Below are 19,928 nucleotides of genomic sequence, written 5' to 3' on the forward strand. Positions count from 1 at the left end.
AATGTTGAGTGCAAGTTCTTTGGGGATGAAAAATGTGAGCAAAATATTATCTGATTATTGCCCTTATTGGCAGAAGCCCTTTTAGCTAACGATAGAAACTAGTGATCTTTGTGAGTCTTAGCAGACGATACCAAGCTTTGGGTTTATTTCACCCACACTACAAACCCAGTCCATTATTCTTTTTTACATCTTTCCACTTAGCAATAAGCAGGGCCCTAGACAGCACTCTCTCCAGCAGACATCTCTCCCTTACCCTCTACCTGTGTGACCTGCTAATGTGCAACGGCATCTGACCTACATCTGCCATCTCTTCCTCTCCATTTTCCTCAGCATCTCCTCTGCCTGTGCCTTTGAGAAAGGGAACCACTCAGCCTCAAAGCTGGTCTGAATGGGAATCTTAAACCAGTACATTTGGAGATGTGTCTCACCCTGGCATTGTTTGAAATGCCAGCCTAGCAAAGTGTAGCAGCTTTCCCACTTACATTATTGAGGCAAGCTAGCACTGCCTTCAAAGGTACCAAAGAACTTGAGAAACAGAGGAAACAAGGTTGATGCCACCTGCAGAGTTCAACCCTCTACTCTGCACCTTACCAAGTATGAAATACAACAACAACAAAAAAATCATTCTAGACAACACATTAAGATCAAGTGAGCAAGAAATCAAAGAACAGAAATCAGCCCTGGAAGCAGAGAGATGAATCCTAAGCTCAAGGATTTGCTACAGGCTGGTCAGCCTCGCCTCGACCCCTGGGAAGGTGATGGAGCAACTAATCCTGGAAACTAGACTCTTCTGCCCAGTGACAGGACAAGAGGCAATGGGCACATACTGCAGCACAGGAAATCCATTTGAACATAAGAAAACAATTCTTTACTGTGATGGTGGTTGAACACTGGAACAGGTTGCCCAGAGAGCTTGTGGAGTCTCCATCCATGGAGATATTAAAAACCCAACTGGACATGATCCTGGGCAACCTGCTCTAGGTGACCCTGCTTTGGGCGGGGGGTTGGATCAGATGACCTCCAGAGGTCCCTTCCAACCCCAACTATTCTTTGCTTCTGTGACTTGAACATTGCAACAAGTAATTCAGTATGCACTAGGAGAGAGAGAAGGAGCTAAAAGATTGACATTGTAAGTCTAGCAACTGTTGGTATTTTTGCAAATGGAAGAATCAGATTCATGCCCCTGCTTCAACAATTATTTAAGTATTTACACTCATTTGAAGTGGCTTCATCAAGAGAAAAGGTCTTGATGCACATTATTCAATGACCTTGTGGCTTCTTAATATCCTGGCACCTAGATCACTTGAGTTCCAGACCTTGCTCCGAGTTAGACAGAGCATAGACTTAGAAAGAAGTCTGTCACCTGCCCAGTGACTACAAAAAGATGAACAAATCTGGCTTGTGCCTGATTAACACTTAGAGTTAAGAGCTTCATATACTTCATTCCTTCCTAAGAGTATAGCATGTTGAGAAAGCTGGGGATGGAGAAAAAGTAACTCAGTAAATCAGAACAGCTTAAACCTTCTCAAAGGCATTTGAACTTGTCTGCAGCAGATCTGAAAATGTGCTGGGAGAGGAAGGATGGAAGTGACCATTTCTGTTTTCAGAATAGTTTGGTAGTTCTTGTATTTATCTTCCTTCTATGCTCACAAAATACAATGGTAAAAGTTGCTGAACAAGTACAGAAAGTTCTTCTACTGTGTTTGTTAATCCATTATGTATGAAAGAGAAATGAAAAGCTGCACAGCATTAACAAAAAGGAAATCTCTAGGAAAACAAAACACAAACCCAGTTATTCATGTCTAAATTTAAACACAGAGAAGTGTTGCAGTAACATATCACCATGTACAGGACATCTATGTATCATATTTTCATTTCTTGATGACTCCACAGTTACAGACTTCATGTAGTTTTACTGCCAAACACTTTCAGATTTTAGCAGCAGGTTTACTGTGAAAAAACCTGATGGATTCATCCTAATATTTCATTCCTTTGTCCAAACTGTATCTTGCCATGATGTGCCTCAAAACAGCCCTAGAAGTGCATTCAAAGGATTCTTGACTATTCTTGACTATTAATTTGCTTATACTCTCCCCTGTGGTTTAGGTCCCTTTTTATTTTAATGAAACCCTGATGCAGCCTCTCTCTGCAAGAGGAATGTTCTCACTCAGTTTATCACCAGTGGCAATGCTTTTTTGGAATACTTTTTGAGACTCAGGATTCCCATACAAGAAGGGTTACACTGCTCCAGAGAACAGCTCTATAAGCTAACACATACAACAGGACCACGACTAAATCTTTACAGTACCTTGCTAGTCATCAGCAAACCCAAACTCTTGTAGCTCTTGTGCTCATCACTAACTGGGAATAAATCATGTAGACTCATGACAGCTCATCTGAGAAATTTTCACATGAACAAGAGATCTGGAGGCTGAATCCACTTGCATTTGTAAATTACTCCCAGTGAAATTACTGCTAGTGAATAATACTATAATGCATCACATTTATAAGTATTACAATAGGAATGATATTTCATCAGAGCTGTGTGGCAGTACATTTCTAACTAAATATATGTTTTCTCTCCTCCATACTTCAGAGAAGGGGGAGGAAATATTTCAACAAGGAAAAAGATTAATTTTAAAAGTTATTTCTCACTAAATATTTCCAGCTTATATTGCTTTTGAGATAGTTATGAAAGGCTAAAATAAGGATGGGCTTTGAGTCAGCCCTGAGGAATAGAGTGTTCTCTGGAAGAGAAGGAAGGTGCTATAAACATGCAGATTTTTAAATGAATGTATAGAGGTACAATTTTTTTTCCTGTTATTTTGCCTATAAGTAATAACTTTTGTGAGAAGAAACACAAAACAGGAAAACCAAAAACCTTTGCCTTTAGCTCATCTGCTTTAGCTGTTGCCAAGATACCAGAGCTTTACATAGCATTCTCATCCTCCCAAGAGACAAGAAACAGGAATTATCCTTAAAAACAGCACTAAGCCAACTAAGCACTAGGCTCCAATATATTGAGCACTGCATCAGACTCTTATTAATTTCAAATACTGACCCAAGCCTTTTCTATTTTTCAAACACTTAAAAAGCAGAAGATCATATTTCAACCATTTCTTCTGGAACAAATCAGTAGCTTCTCTTTTTTAGCTCTTAAAACCTGGACTGTTTTAACAGGAGAATCTTTTACGTATCTTCATTTGCTATAATTCTGCATTTCATTTTACAGCTATAATGCTCTCTTTTATAGCCCCTATAATGCTCTATTAAAGCCAAAGATTTGCTAGTTTCACAGTGGAGTTACGCCCTCTACCCTCCAATCCTAATGCTAACATCAAGGGACAGAGGTGCTCCAGCAGTGTCTGGGCGTGTTTCAGACACTCCAGAGTATCTTGCTTGACTACAGAAGATGGCATCTCTCAGAGGTCCTGTATCATATACCAGCCCCATGCAGACATCTCAGATACCCTGCAGTTTCCAAAATGTCCATATTCAAGCCTCCCAAACACCTGGCTGTTGCTCACAGATTTTTTCTCTCCTCCTTATATATGCACTGAATATCAGTCCATCAGGATTTCTAGTGAGAAGAGAGGCAAAACTCCCCATCGCTACGCCTGACCAAGCTGTCCATTAACTTCTTAGATTTCTAATTAATTTTCTGTATGTCCTTCCTGCTTCATTGAATTAATCTCTCTGCTTAAGTCTTCCAGAGCTTTCTCTCTCTCTCTCTGGGCTTTTCTTTCTTTTCTAGCCACCTAAACAGATAACTGAAGTAAAGGTTGGAAAGGTATTTGGAACAGCACGTATTTTTATATTATAAAAATATATACCTTTTAATCATGGCTCCAAGAGCCCACTGAATCATACAGCAGTCTAGAAGCAGAAGACATAACCCAGCACATCTCAGCTGCCAGCATTGGCCCCTCAGCCGCTCACTGTGCAGACTCTGCTCTATTGGCACTCAGGTTCCCTCCTGCCCCCCACTGAAAATCTCAGCTACTACAAGTCAACTTTTCTCCATTTATTTCTATGATTTGGATGAGCTGATGTTGTGTTCTGACACATGAAAAAATGATTTTGGCAAAAACCAATTCCCACAGTGCTTTCAGCAAAATCTCCAGGAGCTGTCTAGGGAAACAGTGAACAAGGACTCCTTGTTACCCAGTGCCCAATTCTGCTTTCTTTTTTAGCATAAATCCAACTGAAAACTTGAATTCTTAGCATGAGAAGCACAAATTAAGGATTTTAGGATAATTCAGGTTGGAAGGGACCTTGGCACGTCTCTAGTCCAACCTCCCACTCAACGTGGGGTCAGCTCTCAGGGGAGCAGACCAGGTTACTCAGGGCTTTATCCAGTTGGATCTTTAAAACCACCAAGGATGCAAGCAAAGGGTAGAAGGTTAGACTATGACCTATTCAATTCTGCCTTGGAATCTGAGCCAGAAACTGTTACAAAGTCCATGCTTTGGGGGCTGGTGCACAATTATTATATGGAATACCATTGTTCAGATTCCCTTCCTGCCCCCACTTTTAAAAAATGATAAAGAAAGTTTATGAAAATCAAACATAAACAAACTCCAGTTTATTTTTAGTTCAAATAGATTGACACTGAATGGTTTAGTGGCTGGAGAAATTTGAAAATTCTGCCTCAAATGTTAAAAATTACTATTTCCCAGTTCAGATGAAATAGAATTATTGTACTAAAACTCTCTGCTCTTTCAGAATGGCAGCAACATCAAGCTTTGGTGACATTTGCATCATTTTGGACTGCATTGTTAGTAGAACAGTTTGTAAAGTATTGTTGGCATCAAATCAGAGAATGAACATGGACAGTGACCCAAACACCACCACCAAATCTGGAATAAATCTAAACTTGCAGTGTTCATAATGAGACTGGCATTTTTCCATGTACAATTATATTGTGTTCTGTACTTCCTTGTGGTCCAGTTCATATTTTCCTCCTCTTACCAGCTCTCATAGCAGTTCAGCAGTTCTGTTCTGCTCTTTTCCATCTCAGCTATAATTACTTTGCCCATAGATAATATCTTTTATTGGAAAAATTGTCACAGTTATTGAATGGGATATATAAACAGCTTTGAAAGACAATATCCCAAGTTAATTGGGTATATAAAGTATAAGATTTTACAGGAGGAGTATAATACTGGAAAGTCTAAATTGAGTGCTTCCCAGATTTCCTCTTGGGATTAATATATTATGCAAAGAGCCTTATTGCACTTGATTGGGTTAGTGCTCTTTCCACATCTTTCTTTGGGGGATTGCAGTAGACATTATCAGAATTGAGTGGCCTTCCTCTCCCTGTCCCTCAGGAAAATTTAGGAGCCTGTTCTTAGACTCACCATTATTGAAATAACTTCTTCAACAGAACAATTTTTTTTCCATTTTCCTTAACATAAGTGAAGTAAGTGCACTTAATGATTACTGCAGTATAATGGATGTCATTCCATGGTGCACTTCAAGATTACACATGAAAGGGTCTCTAAAAATTCCGCTTTTAAGAGGCAATAACTCTGCATCTTTTCTTTCTTGCTTACTTTTTTGACAAATTAGGGAACTGATTTGGGTTAAAAATAACCTGGTTTTTTTGCAAAGTTATTTTTATCCCAGCCAAGTTCCTGGATCTGGCTCAACATGAAGCCTCATGAATTTGAACAATGTAACTGCGAGGGCAGCCGCAGGGTGGAAAGGAACAGTGAAGGATGAATGAAGAACAGGAACCGTTCAAGCTAACATTACCACAAAAAGTATCCACTGATCTACAGCCTCAAATGTAGTAAAGCCAGGTAGAGATTTATTATACAAATTGGAAATTAAAAATGAAACTCATTGGCTCAGTAAAAAGCAGAGAAGAAATATTCCTTGTGATCACAGCAAGAGAAGAAACTGAAGGTAAGAAACATTTTACAAATGTTTCAGGCACTCCTCTAGCTCTCCAAAATAATGAATGCCCCCTCAGTAAAACAGGATTAAAAGGATATTCTGAGTAATTTTCAGAGTACATTTCAGAGGTATCACAAGAGCCACATAATGCTACCTTTTGATATTAAGTCCTAGTCAGAAAAAGATATAAATGAGACCCTTTCTAAAGGCAATGAGAGGGGTACAAACAGTCCCACTGGACTTGGATTAGATCGAAACAAGATACTGCACTGGGAACAGATGACAAAGGTGCTTTTTTGCAGAAGTAAAAGTTGAAAGAAAAGCAGGATGAAATAAAAGCTTTGAAAATAAGCCTTACAGATCAGGAGCAGCATTTATGAGAATGTTTTGCCTGTAATTTTGTTGACACCAAATTCCAAAAATAAGAGTCCACCACAGAAGACGACCTGAATCTTCCATCACACCTTTGGGTTCCTGCTGACCAAAGCTTCTAGTACGCTGTCCTGTCACACGGGCTTCAGTTGTGCTAGCCCTCTAGGTGTGGAATTAGAGGAGAAAATGTGCATTGAGAATATTTTGTTGTAACTTCATACTCAATGAAAAACAAAAACAGCTCCCTTTTCCCCACAAACACACATCCTGGAGCCAGAATTTCTAGAGCTCTTATGCTTTTTCTCCAAATAAAACCTATCTCTCCTTGGTCAGCGAATACCTGTCAAATGGTCACAAATCAGGCAATTTAAGGGAAGTTCTTTAGCCTCTTAACAATTTCTTTAGTCACTCAGTTCTGCATTGCAGGCTCCTGAGAAAGCAGAAGCCATATGTACATAGAGTCAGCAGGAAACAGGCTTTCTTGCTTGCACAGTGCTGCACAGAACCACCCTTACCTACATCAGCTTTTAAAGTTGTGTTATTTCTCATTTCACTCACAGCAGATCTGTCAGGCAGATACTTGTTTTTCTTCTTATGGCTTTGACAGCCTCTCTGTTTCATTTACTGTAGTTTTTTATATTAGCATGAAAGAAGCAAGGCTGCTAGACTAATAGGAACCACCAAGGGACACTTGCCTGCCTGAGCTGGGCTCAGAGATGTTCAGGAGGACGCATCCGCACAAAAATACATAGTATCAAAGCAGTCTTGGCTCAGCACAGGAAGAGGGATTTAGAGGACAGACTGTTGGACCTTGGCCTCCATGTTTTATTTATTTCTGTAGCTGATCTGTCTTATAACAATGCACCGTTTCTAAAGCCTGATGTGTCAGAAGTGAGCCGGTGCCCCTCTCAGTTTGCAGCCACTCACTTGAAATCCTATTTGTCCTCCTACCCTTTCTGCTCCTCTACCTTCAACAGCCAGCTGTACTGGCAAGCCAGCTATATGTATCTGAAAACACATTTGGCCACTGAAGGCGTACAAAATGAACCAGGTAAATATAAAGTACTATTAAGGATGCTACAGACTTCTGTTTAGGCTTCAGCCAGGCATCAGATCTAGCCTTCACAAGGCCATCTCCTGTTAAGAAATCCCTGAAATAAATGAAATACTAAACTGATGTCTAAGTAATCCTGAATGATCATATATCATAAAAACCCATCATGTGGAGTAGAAGGCAAACGGGGCCTCGGGATGCACAAATCACTGAAGAGGTTGTGCTTATGCTGGTAGCTTCCTTTCACAGCAGTATTGACAAGAAGCCCTGCAAAACCAGAGCTAGCATCTATTTCTGACATGGGTGTCACTTTGCTCAGGTTACAGTCACCTTTGTCACATATCCCAAACAGATAGCCACTTTTGGGACTGGGGATGAGCACAATCACAAGAGAGCATCATTTGCATCTTTACCTTTGCCGAGATGCCTAATGTGCTAAGAGAGCAGCTTCTCAGGCTGATTTATGATTGGTATTGTCTCACTCCTTGCCTGTCTCTACCTCTGCTTTCCTGGGCAGCTTGTTGGTTCATGTGTTAAAGTACCTGCTCTCTAGGCAGGCATTAGCTTTTGTTTTAAGCCTGTATCACTGAAATGATGTCCTGGTCCAGGCACCAGGCTGCTAAGCACTACCACAAAATAGGTAATAAGCAATTGTTCCCAGCATATGGGAGAGCAAGGAATAGATGTTTAGGGGAATAGAAGAGGCAAAAATGGACCCTATGCAATCTCACAAAGATTTTAGTTTCCTGGCAGAGGAGAGAAATCATAAAACCTTACCTGAAGTGGCCTTTATGAACCCTGACATTGAGTAATCATTAGGATTTTCCTTTTTATTTCAGGGAATACAAACAACCAGGAGGCAGGAGTAGCCCTCCACAATAGCATGTGTCCATGTGCTGTTGTCCAGATGATGCCATTTTATTTGAATAAATGCCATTCCTCTGAGTTCAATGCATGTATCCAATAAATGCTGAATTAAATTCATCCAGGAAAAAAAGGGAAATCAGATGTATCCTATAAAAACACAAAGATGATTGTAACTGTAATGGTTTCAGTGTAAAGACTCTAGAGGCCTTAGTGAGATGCCGGCAGCAAAACCCTATCCTGGCATGTCTGGCATTTTAAACAGTCAGAAGGAATAAATTGATGAGTAAGTCTCAACCTCTTTTTATCTCTGATAAAGTTCTCCCACAGACATGTCTCTTCTTTTACTTACCTGAAAGCTAAGAAGCAGTAATTTATGTACAAGATCATTTAGATGTTGTTTCATTAAGCAAACAAAGCTAGAATAGTAGTAAAAATATTTATATTTCAGGTTTTTCCATTAAAAAAGTTGTTCTCTACTACTTATGCTGATGCAGTTAAACAAGATCTAGAACAACTAAGAGCTCCCAAACACAAGTGTGTGGATATATATTGCTGCTGAACAAAACAGTCTTTGAGTTGGGCATCAAGGTTTCTGATGAGAGGAAAGCTTATTTTATTTTCTTGGGGGGCGGGGTGTCAAAATTTTTCTTGAATAAAATGGAATTAAGTCTTCCTTCATGCTGCCAAAAGTTTTCCGGTGGATGAGAAGAACACTTGCACTGCTCAGAGAAATACACATTTCTCAAGAGGCAGAACATCCAGAGTCTGTGATACACCAGCATAGTGGTTCCCTGCCCTAGCTCCAAGGACAAAGCATGATACTGGCTAATTGTCCCTGCCAAGAGAAAATGCGTATAAATGTACATAACTCTTAACTGTATCCAAGAAGATATGCATTTTTCTCCGCACAGTGCTGCTATACATGATCACAGTAAGTGGATGCCCAGCAGTCCCTGCACTGCACTCTATGTCTCTGTGGGGGCAGGCACAATTTTAAATTCCTCTGAGCAGCTTCAGCAGCACTCCCTTGCTCTAGGGAGAGATTTGGCAACAGATTGCACCAGCTGCTGAACTCTGGGGCCCCAGCATGCAGGAAGAGGTGCTAAGGATCACAGGCAGGATTACTTCCAAGTCCTATAAATGTGTTAGGGTTTTGTTAGAATGGATGTTTTTTTCTTAATTCAACTTTCCTAGTCAGAAATACTTGAGCATGTACCCAGTAGCACTTAAATGGTAACTGTAACGTAATAGGTACATGGTAGATTCATTTTGTATATAAACCAGTACACCAAGACCTGTAAAACACAGGCTCACTGCCTCAGATACATCCCAGTCACACCACACACTCTGCACATTTGCTGGAGAAAGAAAATGAATGGTTGTCTGGACTTCCAGAGTCCAGAGAAATCCTGGGGGAATGACCAAATCTTCAGATTCTTCCCAAACAGAATTTTAGGTCTTAAAATAGAGAAACTCAGACATGGAGGCCTCAGATCCATTGACTTAACTGTGTAGGGATAGGGGGACACTTACAAAAGACTCACTGCTGGATCGTGATCCCAAAAAGTATAAAGGAAACTGGAAAGTATTTATGACTGTATGAAATGCTGATTAACTAGGCAGGCTCATGACACTAGCAGCAGCTGGCAAGTGCTCACACCAAGATACATGACAGAATTGTAACTGTATGGCTGCTCTGCCTGTCAGGTGGATTTGAGCTGTGTCTACCCCCGCTGATGGCATAAGAAGGGTTATTTATCATAGGAGAGGGTAATTTAGACCTGGAGTCATGGAGACCTGCATTGACTCACTTCAGTCCTAAGATCCCAGCTGATATCATCAGTGTAATTCAACCACGCATATCAGGATGTGGCTATAATTTACAAAGTAGGAGAGAGTGTAAACTAGCAAACTCTGAAATATTACATCATGCTCATAATTCCAGTACTTTTGCAGTCTGAAGCACTGTTGCAGGCAAAGTCTTGGCTCAGGGAATTTTTATGCAATTTATTGCCAGTTAACACAAACTTCTGATCACTGATTTGGGTCCTGAGAAAAAAAAATAGCATAAACAATCAAACACTTAAAACACTTTTCCCCCCCTTCCCCAGGCTTAGCTTAAGCCAATCACCTCTCCTTTCCCCTTTCTTGTCTCAAATACTCTTGTTTTTGCCACAGGTTACACTCAGACCATCCTGATTCCTGACAGATTGTGCAGGAGGTTGGGGTCATGTGATAATGATTTCTGTGCTTATCAGTTTCTTTCTGCCACTCAATGCTTCCTACTGGTTTTCCTCTGCCTGTCTGGGCTTCTTGGTATCCCCGCTCCAGCATGGGTCCTCCACAGGCCACAATCCCTTCAGTTTACCTGCTCCAGTGTGGATCCTTCATGGGCAGCAGTCCTTTCAGGGGTGTCCTTGTCTCAGTGTGAGTCGCCCACAGGCCACAGTGTCTTCAGGGGTGTCCCTCCCTTGGCACAGAGAGCCTGCTTCCAAAAGCATGTCTCCAGCTGTGTTTCCAATGGTGTGCCTTCAGCAGCCCAGTTCCATGAGCATCTCCAGTCTCTCACGGCTGTCGCTCTTAAATCTGCCTGCACCAAGGCACCATGAACTCCCCACTAAGCTGCAGTGTTGGTGGGTGATGGGCTGCTCGCACCGGTCAGAGGCAGCTGGAAATGGTTGTGACTGGTTCCCTCAAAGGTCTGCACTGCAGCTCCCTGCCACTTAAACCCTGCAATTTATGCCCAATATATTCCACCCTCCACCTCTGCAATATACATATTTCAGAACTGTTTTAATACACATCCATTATAAACTCTACTTTCAATATCATCACAGTCTTAATGTACATTCATTATAAACTCTACCCGTAGTCCCTGCAAACCAGACTTTAGGGGTTAACATCATAACAATGTCTGCCTACAGTTATTAAAATTCTACTCTTTGACCCTGCAAACCACATCACAGGGGTTAACATAGTAACAATTTGAACATCCAGCTATTACAGACTCCACGCCCTGCCCCAAGGACTAAATTATCAGAGTTAATATTACAGCAATCTCAGCATATACTTATTACAAACTTCACACCTTGTTCCTGCAAAACACATAACCAAGAAGGACACAATGGCTTGAATATATTCACTACAAGCTCCATCTCTTGGTCCCGCAGACTAGATTATCAGAGTTAACATCGTAGTAATCTAAATATTTATTACATAGTTCAGGCCTTGTCCCTGTAAAATACATAACCAAGACCATCATAACAGTTTAAGTTATTTACTACACCTTAACATATGACCAAAAGATTAGCACAGGACAAGCAAAGACTAACACCACTATTGGAGGTACCAGTAAGTTCATGAGTCCAGTAGCTGCTGGGCTTCAGCCAGACTCAAAATGGGTTGTGAACAATATTCATTTGATGCAGTGTGGGCATTTCCCTATTTGGGGAGTAAAACCAAATGGATTAGCTTTCCTGGAGCTTGCTCCACATCCTACTAACAATTCTCTGACCTTTCCTTTGCGCTTGCATTCCATAGCTCACAACCCTAGATCTCTGTTGGGCTTTCTGTCCCACTTCATCATATCCTCCCCCTTTTCCTTCAAGAACATCCAGAAGTCCTAGCATGTAAGGCTATAGCATGGAGACTTTTCATCCTCCCCTGACACTTTTTCTGAAGTTGACCATACTACTGGACTCTTGGCATTATTCTTGGCCATGCTGCTAATCTCACACCTGTCTTCTGGCATGCTCCCCCCAGTATGATACATAGAGGTCACTCCTGGGTCAACAGGATGTCCCAGCAGCTTATCAGGCGATACCGGCAGGGCATAAATAACTGTGCCTAGCCATCAGAGCTTTTGGGCCATGGCATCAGTGATCACCACCTTGTCAGGGGCCCTCTCCCTGTGCTTATAAACACAGTCCATCAGCACAGACAACTGCAGTCGATTATCCCCTTCTTCCCAGTCCCCCCACAGGGGTATCTTTTTTGCAGCACTGGCAAGATCAGGCCATTGCTCCACATATCCCTCCATCAGTCGATCCCAAAGACCTTCTCCATTGTGTAGGGCAGTGTTTATAAGTGGTATAGGCCCCAAACTCCCCAGATCTTGGCTCTCCCAAGCCACAGACTTTAACTCGCTTGCTCTCGCCCCCCAGCACTTCTGTAGCCACTGCCAGGCCATCTCCCCGCGGCAGCGGCTCTAAGTGTCCCGCGTTTCTGTAATTTGCTCTAAGCAAAGGCCCGCCAAGTGGCCACGCTGGGGGAGCGGCAGGTCTGCTTAGCCACCATAACCAGGGCTGCCTGAAAGGACTGTTTTACCTCACCATCAGAGTGCTCAGTTTCCCGCCCCCCAGGTGTCAGGGAACCCCTCCAAGGCGGTCACCCTGGGCTCCATGGCTGCCCCACAGCAGCCCTGGCGGCTCAGCATGCTGCTTGCAATTTGACCACTTCAGTGCTACCAGCTGCTGACCAGGGGCCTCCTTTTTGCCCCCAGCACTTGTTAACACCTCTTCTAGCAGGCCACTGCTCTGACAGAGACCATCAGCCCGACTCCCTAACCCTGCTAAGCAGCCCGGGTCTCTGCACAGCCCCAGCGAAGCAGCTCGCTCTTCTCCAGCCACAGCCCCGCTGCAGCTCCCGTGTTGCCCATGGTGTGCCTTCAGCAGCGCATCCCCACGAGCGTCTCCAGCCCCTAGCAGCTGCCGCCTTTTCTTAAATTTGCCTGCGCCACGTGCCGCAGGCTCCTGCAGGGCTGCAGCGCTGGCTGGCAGTGGGCTGCTCGCGCCAGCCGGAGCCGGCTGCAACTGGCTGCAACCGGCGCAGGGCAGGTCATGGCCGCCTCCCACACAGGGCGCCAGGCAGCAGGGCCCCTGCCGCCCACATTCTGCCTGTTATACCCAACATTGGTACATAAAAAAAGTATTTTGGAACAGCAGAAAAGATGATGACTGTCAAGGTTTTCATGTCCTGGTGCAGGAGGAGGTAACTAATAGCAGGAGAGGTGAATGCCAGGCCGTTCAGTCTGCAACGGGAGTCGCCTCTCCTTCCTGAACAGTAATGACGGATTGCTTCAGCTGGGCAGTATCTAAATCAGAAATGTCACACAGACTCTTTTTAAGAGCCCAGTTTTACATGTTAGGCCTGCCTTGCACTGCACAGAAGGTATTTATAGAGCGTGTGTGAACAGGTCACCTTTAGTTTCACTGAATTTTGATAATAAGCTACTGGCAGTGAGACATCTCTCCTTTTTCTATATCATGTCTGTGTGAATCATAATTTATTCTGTAAGCACAGGGTTTAAACAAGTTTCCTGTGCTACTGAGAAGAACACCAAACACAGCATTTAAATACATTGTGTAAACTGGTCAGGAAATACTCCTTAGCGCATTTTACCTTATTCACTGCCCCACTTCTGCCAATGCTTTAGAGAAGAGCTGGAGCAAAGGACCAAGGAGGCAGGTCGCCAGGAACGCCACTGCACTGCACCGGCTCACATCCTGACTGCACCCCTGCATGCCGTAATAGAAAAAAAAAATGTTTTAAAGCATTGTCTTTCTAGGGATTTCCGTTCTAAAACAATAATCTAAAAGAGATGAATTGTAGGAAAAATATCGTAAATCACTGGCCAGTTTCTGAGCTATTTTCTGTAAAATTAATGTCTGGCTATTGTTTTTCTGTTAGTCATAATTATGAGGGAAAGGCATAGAAACTGCCAATTATGTCATAACCTTTATGACCACTCTTTGAATTACTAATGAATGGCTTTTAAATATGTACATATGTCCAACCCCAAAGCATAAAATAAAGCAATTTTACGTCTTGCTGCAAGTTCACATCATGCTACCAGCAGAAGAAACAACTTCTGTTAATTGCATCTCCCTACAGAACTTTTATTCTCAAATGTCCTTTTTTGATCATCCATCAGTATTTTGCTTCCTATGTGTATTTACAGCACAAAGGGCCAACAGACACAGAAAGAGAGAATTTAAACAGCTGTTTGTAATTTGATCCACATCTGGAGGATAATGAAGGATAAGGAGGTGATAAGGAACTGCCAATATGAGCTCATCAAGAATACAGTTGTACCAAACTCTTCCAATCTGGCCTAATGGATAAAGCGGAAACAATCGATGAGGCATATCTGGGTGCCAGTGAGGCTTCTGGTATTGTCCTATATTCCAGTGTGCTGAAATATGAACAAATAAAATCACAGAAAAATGCACTAGCTGTAGCTGCTCGGCCTGGAAGAGTACAGACAAAGATAAGATCTCTATCCAAGTCATTTACAACCTATAATAGTTACTCACAACTGGAAGATGAAAAGAGGATATACATTAGATTATTGCCGATGTTAAACAGTAAGCACTGAAGGTGGTGTTTGCTTCCCACACAGAACAAATAAATCCATGTGCACTAGACCTAAAAGCTTCAGACACCAGTGTCACCAAAAGCATAGGTCGCTGGAGGGGCATCTACACTATGTAATGCTGCATAATATGTAGGCTCTACCAACCCATTCTCCGATGCTTTTTGAAAACATTCAGAGATCAAAAGACACCTGTGTCTCAAGACTGAGGTGGTTCTAACAGTGATGAGATTAACAAAGAGGCAGGAAAGATGCTAGAGGATGGAGATTATTTCTGCTGTTAGAGATGGGCTTCAAAAGTTCTATTTTTGAAAGGATGAACTTGGAGAATGAGAACATTTTGATTGATGCCTAGTTTATGCAGATACTGTCCTTTGGCTGCTCAAGTTACGAAGAACTGGAAATGCACATTGCTGACATTTTGTTTTGTTCTCATTAATTAATTTTAAAGTTGGCTTATCTTTCAGGATTTTCAGTCCCACTTGCCCATTTTATTCAGTTGACCTGTCCTGCCTGACATGTATGTTATAAATTCTGTGGAATAGAGAGAGAGAGAGTCTCCTTTGTTATTGCCTTTACTGTACTTAGTGCAAAGTGGTCTTTATCTTTGCCTTTGATTCCCAAGCACTACAGGGCTTAATGAATAATAAATACACAAAATACGACCATCATTTAATTGTGCATCCAGCAGCCGAATGTCTATGTACATACCCAGCATTGATACATCTCAACCAGCAAATGCAGTAACCAGTATACAAATGAGAACTCCATCCTTCCAGGAATAACAAATGTGTCCCCTTTTACTGCCAATTTACCCTGAAGGTAACACCCTGAAGGTGAACACTCAGCTTCTGTTTCATCTCAATAACCCTTAAGCACATATCTAACATATAAGCCCTTAAATAGCTTCCTGTAAGACCCTAAGCTGTTCTGACCCGTACAGTTATTTACAGTGTAGCGCCAGGTTTTCAGATTGTGCTCTCACAGCCAAATTAGCCCACTGCAACCTGACTGCAAGACAAGTCCTTGCTTACATGATAGCCACCATCTTTACCAACCCAGCCACTGTGGATCTTGTTAAAACTAAGTGCCCTTACCGAGGTGGTACCATTCATAACCTCTGTGACTTGCCTGCAGAAAGAGATTGTAATGCATATACAGAAGTACACAAGTGATTTCAATGAGAAGTTGAGAAAGCCACACTGCTTGCAAATACAGGTTTTTGCTTCTGCAGCTTTCTCAGTGCAAACTAGAACTGTAAACTAAATGGCTGCTTTGATAGTCATAACATTTTGGGAAAATAGTGTTGTGTGAGGAGGAAACAGCACTGAATTCCACCAAATTCTTGCTTTACAAGACAGCATGTGAAATGTTGATGACATGCCACAAACCTATCACCTTACAAATAGCAACAGAGACTCAAAAGGTACAAAAGTCCTTTAGGAGACTATGACTGTTGATGCACAAAGATAAGAAAATAACCATCAACCTTCTCAAAAGATTAAAAAAAACCTTGCTGTAACTTGGTTCTAGGGAATAAAGGCCTGTAAATGTTCTCTTCCAGTTTCAGTTCTGTTTAATATAGACAGTATCTGCTGTTGCTTCAGCCCTCTGTTTCATCCCCTTGAAATTGGCCCACAGAGTCCATATTGGTTCACTCTGTCAAACCCTCTGCAAGCATACAGAGTGTCTATGAGAGAGCAAACCATGGAATTGTAAACCTGTTCAAAGTTAGGCTTTTGGGGGCAGCTTGTCTTATTGTATCTTCTGCAGCAAAAAGCTAGATGCAGCAATTTCATTTCACCTTTTTTTTCTCTGCACAGAAATGGTTTCCATCACAACAGAAAATGTTACTCAACTTTACAACATTATGACCACCCAGGAACTCAGAATCAATCTTGCAGATTTCCATAATACTTCAGGAGTGTATCAAATGAATGGATCTGAATGCATCAATTTGGACGCTTGGAACTGGCTACACACTTCACAGCCTGGATTCCTCTGGTTTATATTTATTCTGGGAGCAATAGAAAATGTCTTTGTCCTCAGCGTCCTGTGTTTTCACAAGAGTCGCTGCACAGTAGCTGAAATTTACTTAGCAAACATGTCACTTGCTGACCTAATGTTAGTCTGTGTTTTGCCTTTCTGGGCCATTAATATTTCTAATAAGTTTGAATGGCCTTTTGGCCTATTCCTGTGTAAAACTGTCAACGCAATTAGTTACATGAACTTTTATTCTAGCATTTATTTTCTGACACTAGTAAGCATCGACCGCTATCTGGCCTTGGTGAAAACCATGTCTCTTGGGCGGATGCGACGAACTGCCTGTGCCAAATGGAATTGTTTCATAGTCTGGATGTGTGCGTTGCTCATATGTTTGCCTACAATGATGTTCCGAAATTTACAGTATTTCAAAGAATACAACATCACGGCCTGTTCTCTCCAGTATCCAGCCACCTACTGGCAGCCTGCAAACAACTGCTTGCTTAATATTGTGGGCTTTGTGATCCCACTCTGTGTAACTACCTATTGCACCATTCAAATCATCAAAGCCTTACGAAGTAGTGAGTTACAAAAACTCAAGTTAATCCAGACAGAGAGGAGAGCCACTATGCTGGTCCTTGCTGTGCTTTTGCTGTTTATTATTTGCTGGCTTCCATTCCAGATCAGCACATTCATCGACACAGTGTCTCACCTAGCAGGCACTTTCAAATGCCTTGAAAACATCAATGAAATAGTGACCCAGGTAGCAACATACTGTGCCTTTAGCAACAGCTGCTTGAACCCAGTTCTGTATGCCATTGTAGGGAAGCACTTCCAGAGGAAGGCTGCGGAATTCTATAAGGACTTGTTCCCAAAGAGGTGCAGAAAATCACAGTCTGTGCAGATGGAAAACTCCCTGGACACTTTAAGAACTTCTTTTTCCAGTGAATGCCCAAGGAAAAAGTCTGTTTTCCCATTACCACGATAGCACAGTTCATTCATTACAGAAAAAAACTTCTAACATTTGAGCCTCCACTAATATCCATCTGCTTTGGCTCCTCAGCATAAATGTGTGGTAGCATTCATCATTTGTGGGGAACCAACAGTCTGATCTTAATGCAAACTCCATTTAGACACCTGCTTCTACTGCTATTGGACTTTTGTCATGGTCGCAGCATACATTGTGGCATATTTACATTTTCATGACTGAATTATATTGGCTGTCTTCATTGTTTGAAATGTTTATATTTCTAATGAACATAAGTGCCTGAATGCACATACAGTTCTCTGAATAGAGTCCCAGGATAGGAGCTATTGTCAGGATTGTGTGACTACTTATGGTACCCATACAGCTTGTATGACTACATTTTTGACAGAAGGGACTCATATTTAAATAAGTTTCTGGGACTCTTGTAGGAATATTATTCAAACTGATTTTTAGGAGTTGCCATCTTCCATGCCATTTCCTTTCTCTGCTGAGTCATCTAGAACAATTTTATTTGACTGACAAACTGTGCCTTTTTGCAACTGCTCTGCCTCTGCCAAGCAGAGGTTTATGTCAGCTTTTATGTATGGAATGTAACTTAATAAAGGTAGTGGAAGGAAGGCTGCAGCTAGCTTCCTGAAGCTAACTGAGTTTTCTTGGTAGCAGGAGAGTGTTTACCCCTTCTGCAAAGTTGCTGCATTTACTATGAAGAGCTCTCTTTGGGTGAGTGAATGTTGCTTACGTTCATACCCATACTTCAACTCAGAGCCTTGTTCTTTTAATACTGACAAATGATAATTAATGTTTGTAATGCTATTTAATGGAAACATAAATGCTCAGCACAAGTGGTATAACCTCACAAGAAGAAGAAATTGAGGATATGAAGGAAAGCATCATCTATCTGCCCTAGAAATCTAACTGAAGATAATAGGAGTTTTGAATGTTTGGAGTATGTAAGTGTAGCCTCTTTAGCCTCTCATATTGGCTAAGTTTTCTCTGTAGAATTAACTTGAGTGATATTAATAAAAAATACATCTTCCCAAATTAGACTGGATTTATAATCTAAATTATTTCTACACAGAAGATAAGCTGATAGTGCACCAAATTGTCAATATGCATTTTTACCTCTAGGAACCTTGTTCTAAACCTGACTTGGAGAAGATCTAACAACTACTGAAATTAACAGAGCCTTTCCTTTCTTTTCAAGGCACTGAAGACTAGAGCCTTAAAATTCCCAAGGGAAATAGAGTTTAGTGACATAATTAAACTATGACTGCTACTATGAGTGGTTTTTATCCATCAGAGCTTGAATGGAACAGTAAATCTAAAGGGAAAGTTGTATTAAATCTTAAAATATTTAAACCAAGAAAATACTTGAAAGTGTGCAAATGTGCTATGAAAACTGGGATTTAGATGATTGTAGATTATTTATAGTCAATTTCTATAGATTTTCTTTAATCATCCAATATAATTGTGTCATAAATACTTCTTTGTTCTTTCTATATATTGTCCAAGACACTTATAATAAAATACATCAAGGCTTTCTGTTATCTTCAGTGTTATCAGTATTGTCTTATACATGAGCATGCTGCTCGCTCAACCTTTAAATGAAAGGAATTCCATATTCGGTAGTTATTCGGGCAATGGAAGAAATGTTGAGTGTTTGGTACTGAGGAGTAAAATATTTAAGTGTTATGACATATCAAGAATATGACATTAATTTAAATCATGTAAATATATAGAGACACATTATTTTACTATATGGTAAGTATTTACGATAGAAAATAAACAACTTAAATGAAATTTGTTGACATTTTCTTCTTTAGCATGTATCCTTTCACTCTGGAATGACTGATCTGAAAAGCAACTGGTGCAGATAATTTCTTTCACTTCCTGTTGTACCATAGGAAAGTGAGCTGAAACAACAGAATTGTGTTTGTTGTGGACAGGACAGCATTGCTCTTTCTTAGTCAGGAGGTCTGTGGAAAAGTCAGAAACTCAATTCAAGTCTTCCAAATCCCCAAGCAGTACTATAGCCATTGGATCATTCTTTCTTTCCATTCTTCCATCAACACATTGTGGGTTTCTGGGCTATACTGGCACCTTCCACATTTTTCTGTTTCTGCCTCCATAAAATGTAGTTAATAGGGCTTGATTATTACTGCACTGCGATGCTACCAAGGTCAGCTCATTAGGAATTGTAAATCATTTCACTCGAGTTTAAGCTCTCCTTAGCAAACTCTGTCTACAGCAGATATAAAGAAATCTAGTCAAGCTAAACAAGGAACTTTATATCACAAGGTTGCATCAAAAAACGTTTTTTCCAGCTTCCAGAACAAATGGTTTGTCATAGCAAATAAGTGGGTTGATTTAGAGACCATGTCATTAAGGAA

At 41.2% G+C, this 19,928-nt stretch overlaps 2 protein-coding genes across 3 annotated transcripts in view; both read left to right on the forward strand.

Annotated features, from left to right (window-relative positions):
* BDKRB1 (bradykinin receptor B1) overlaps positions 1 to 19,928 on the forward strand; it is a 41,588-nt gene that overhangs the window by 13,772 nt on the left and 7,888 nt on the right. The gene's annotated exons all lie outside the window — the stretch shown is intronic.
* BDKRB2 (bradykinin receptor B2) lies at positions 5,857 to 19,278 on the forward strand. Its single transcript, XM_013940725.2, has 2 exons — positions 5,857 to 5,910; positions 16,391 to 19,278. Exon 2 carries the CDS (start codon positions 16,393 to 16,395, stop codon positions 17,536 to 17,538), a length of 1,146 nt encoding a protein of 381 aa, XP_013796179.1. The 5' UTR covers positions 5,857 to 5,910; positions 16,391 to 16,392; the 3' UTR covers positions 17,539 to 19,278.

This window comes from Apteryx mantelli, chromosome 4 (genome assembly GCF_036417845.1).
Source record: "Apteryx mantelli isolate bAptMan1 chromosome 4, bAptMan1.hap1, whole genome shotgun sequence".
Lineage (NCBI taxonomy): Eukaryota > Metazoa > Chordata > Aves > Apterygiformes > Apterygidae > Apteryx > Apteryx mantelli.

Excerpts from the sequence above, each read along its gene's own strand:
- BDKRB2 (XM_013940725.2), top strand. The coding sequence starts at position 16,393 with ATGGTTTCCATCACAACAGAAAATGTTACTCAACTTTACAACATTATG.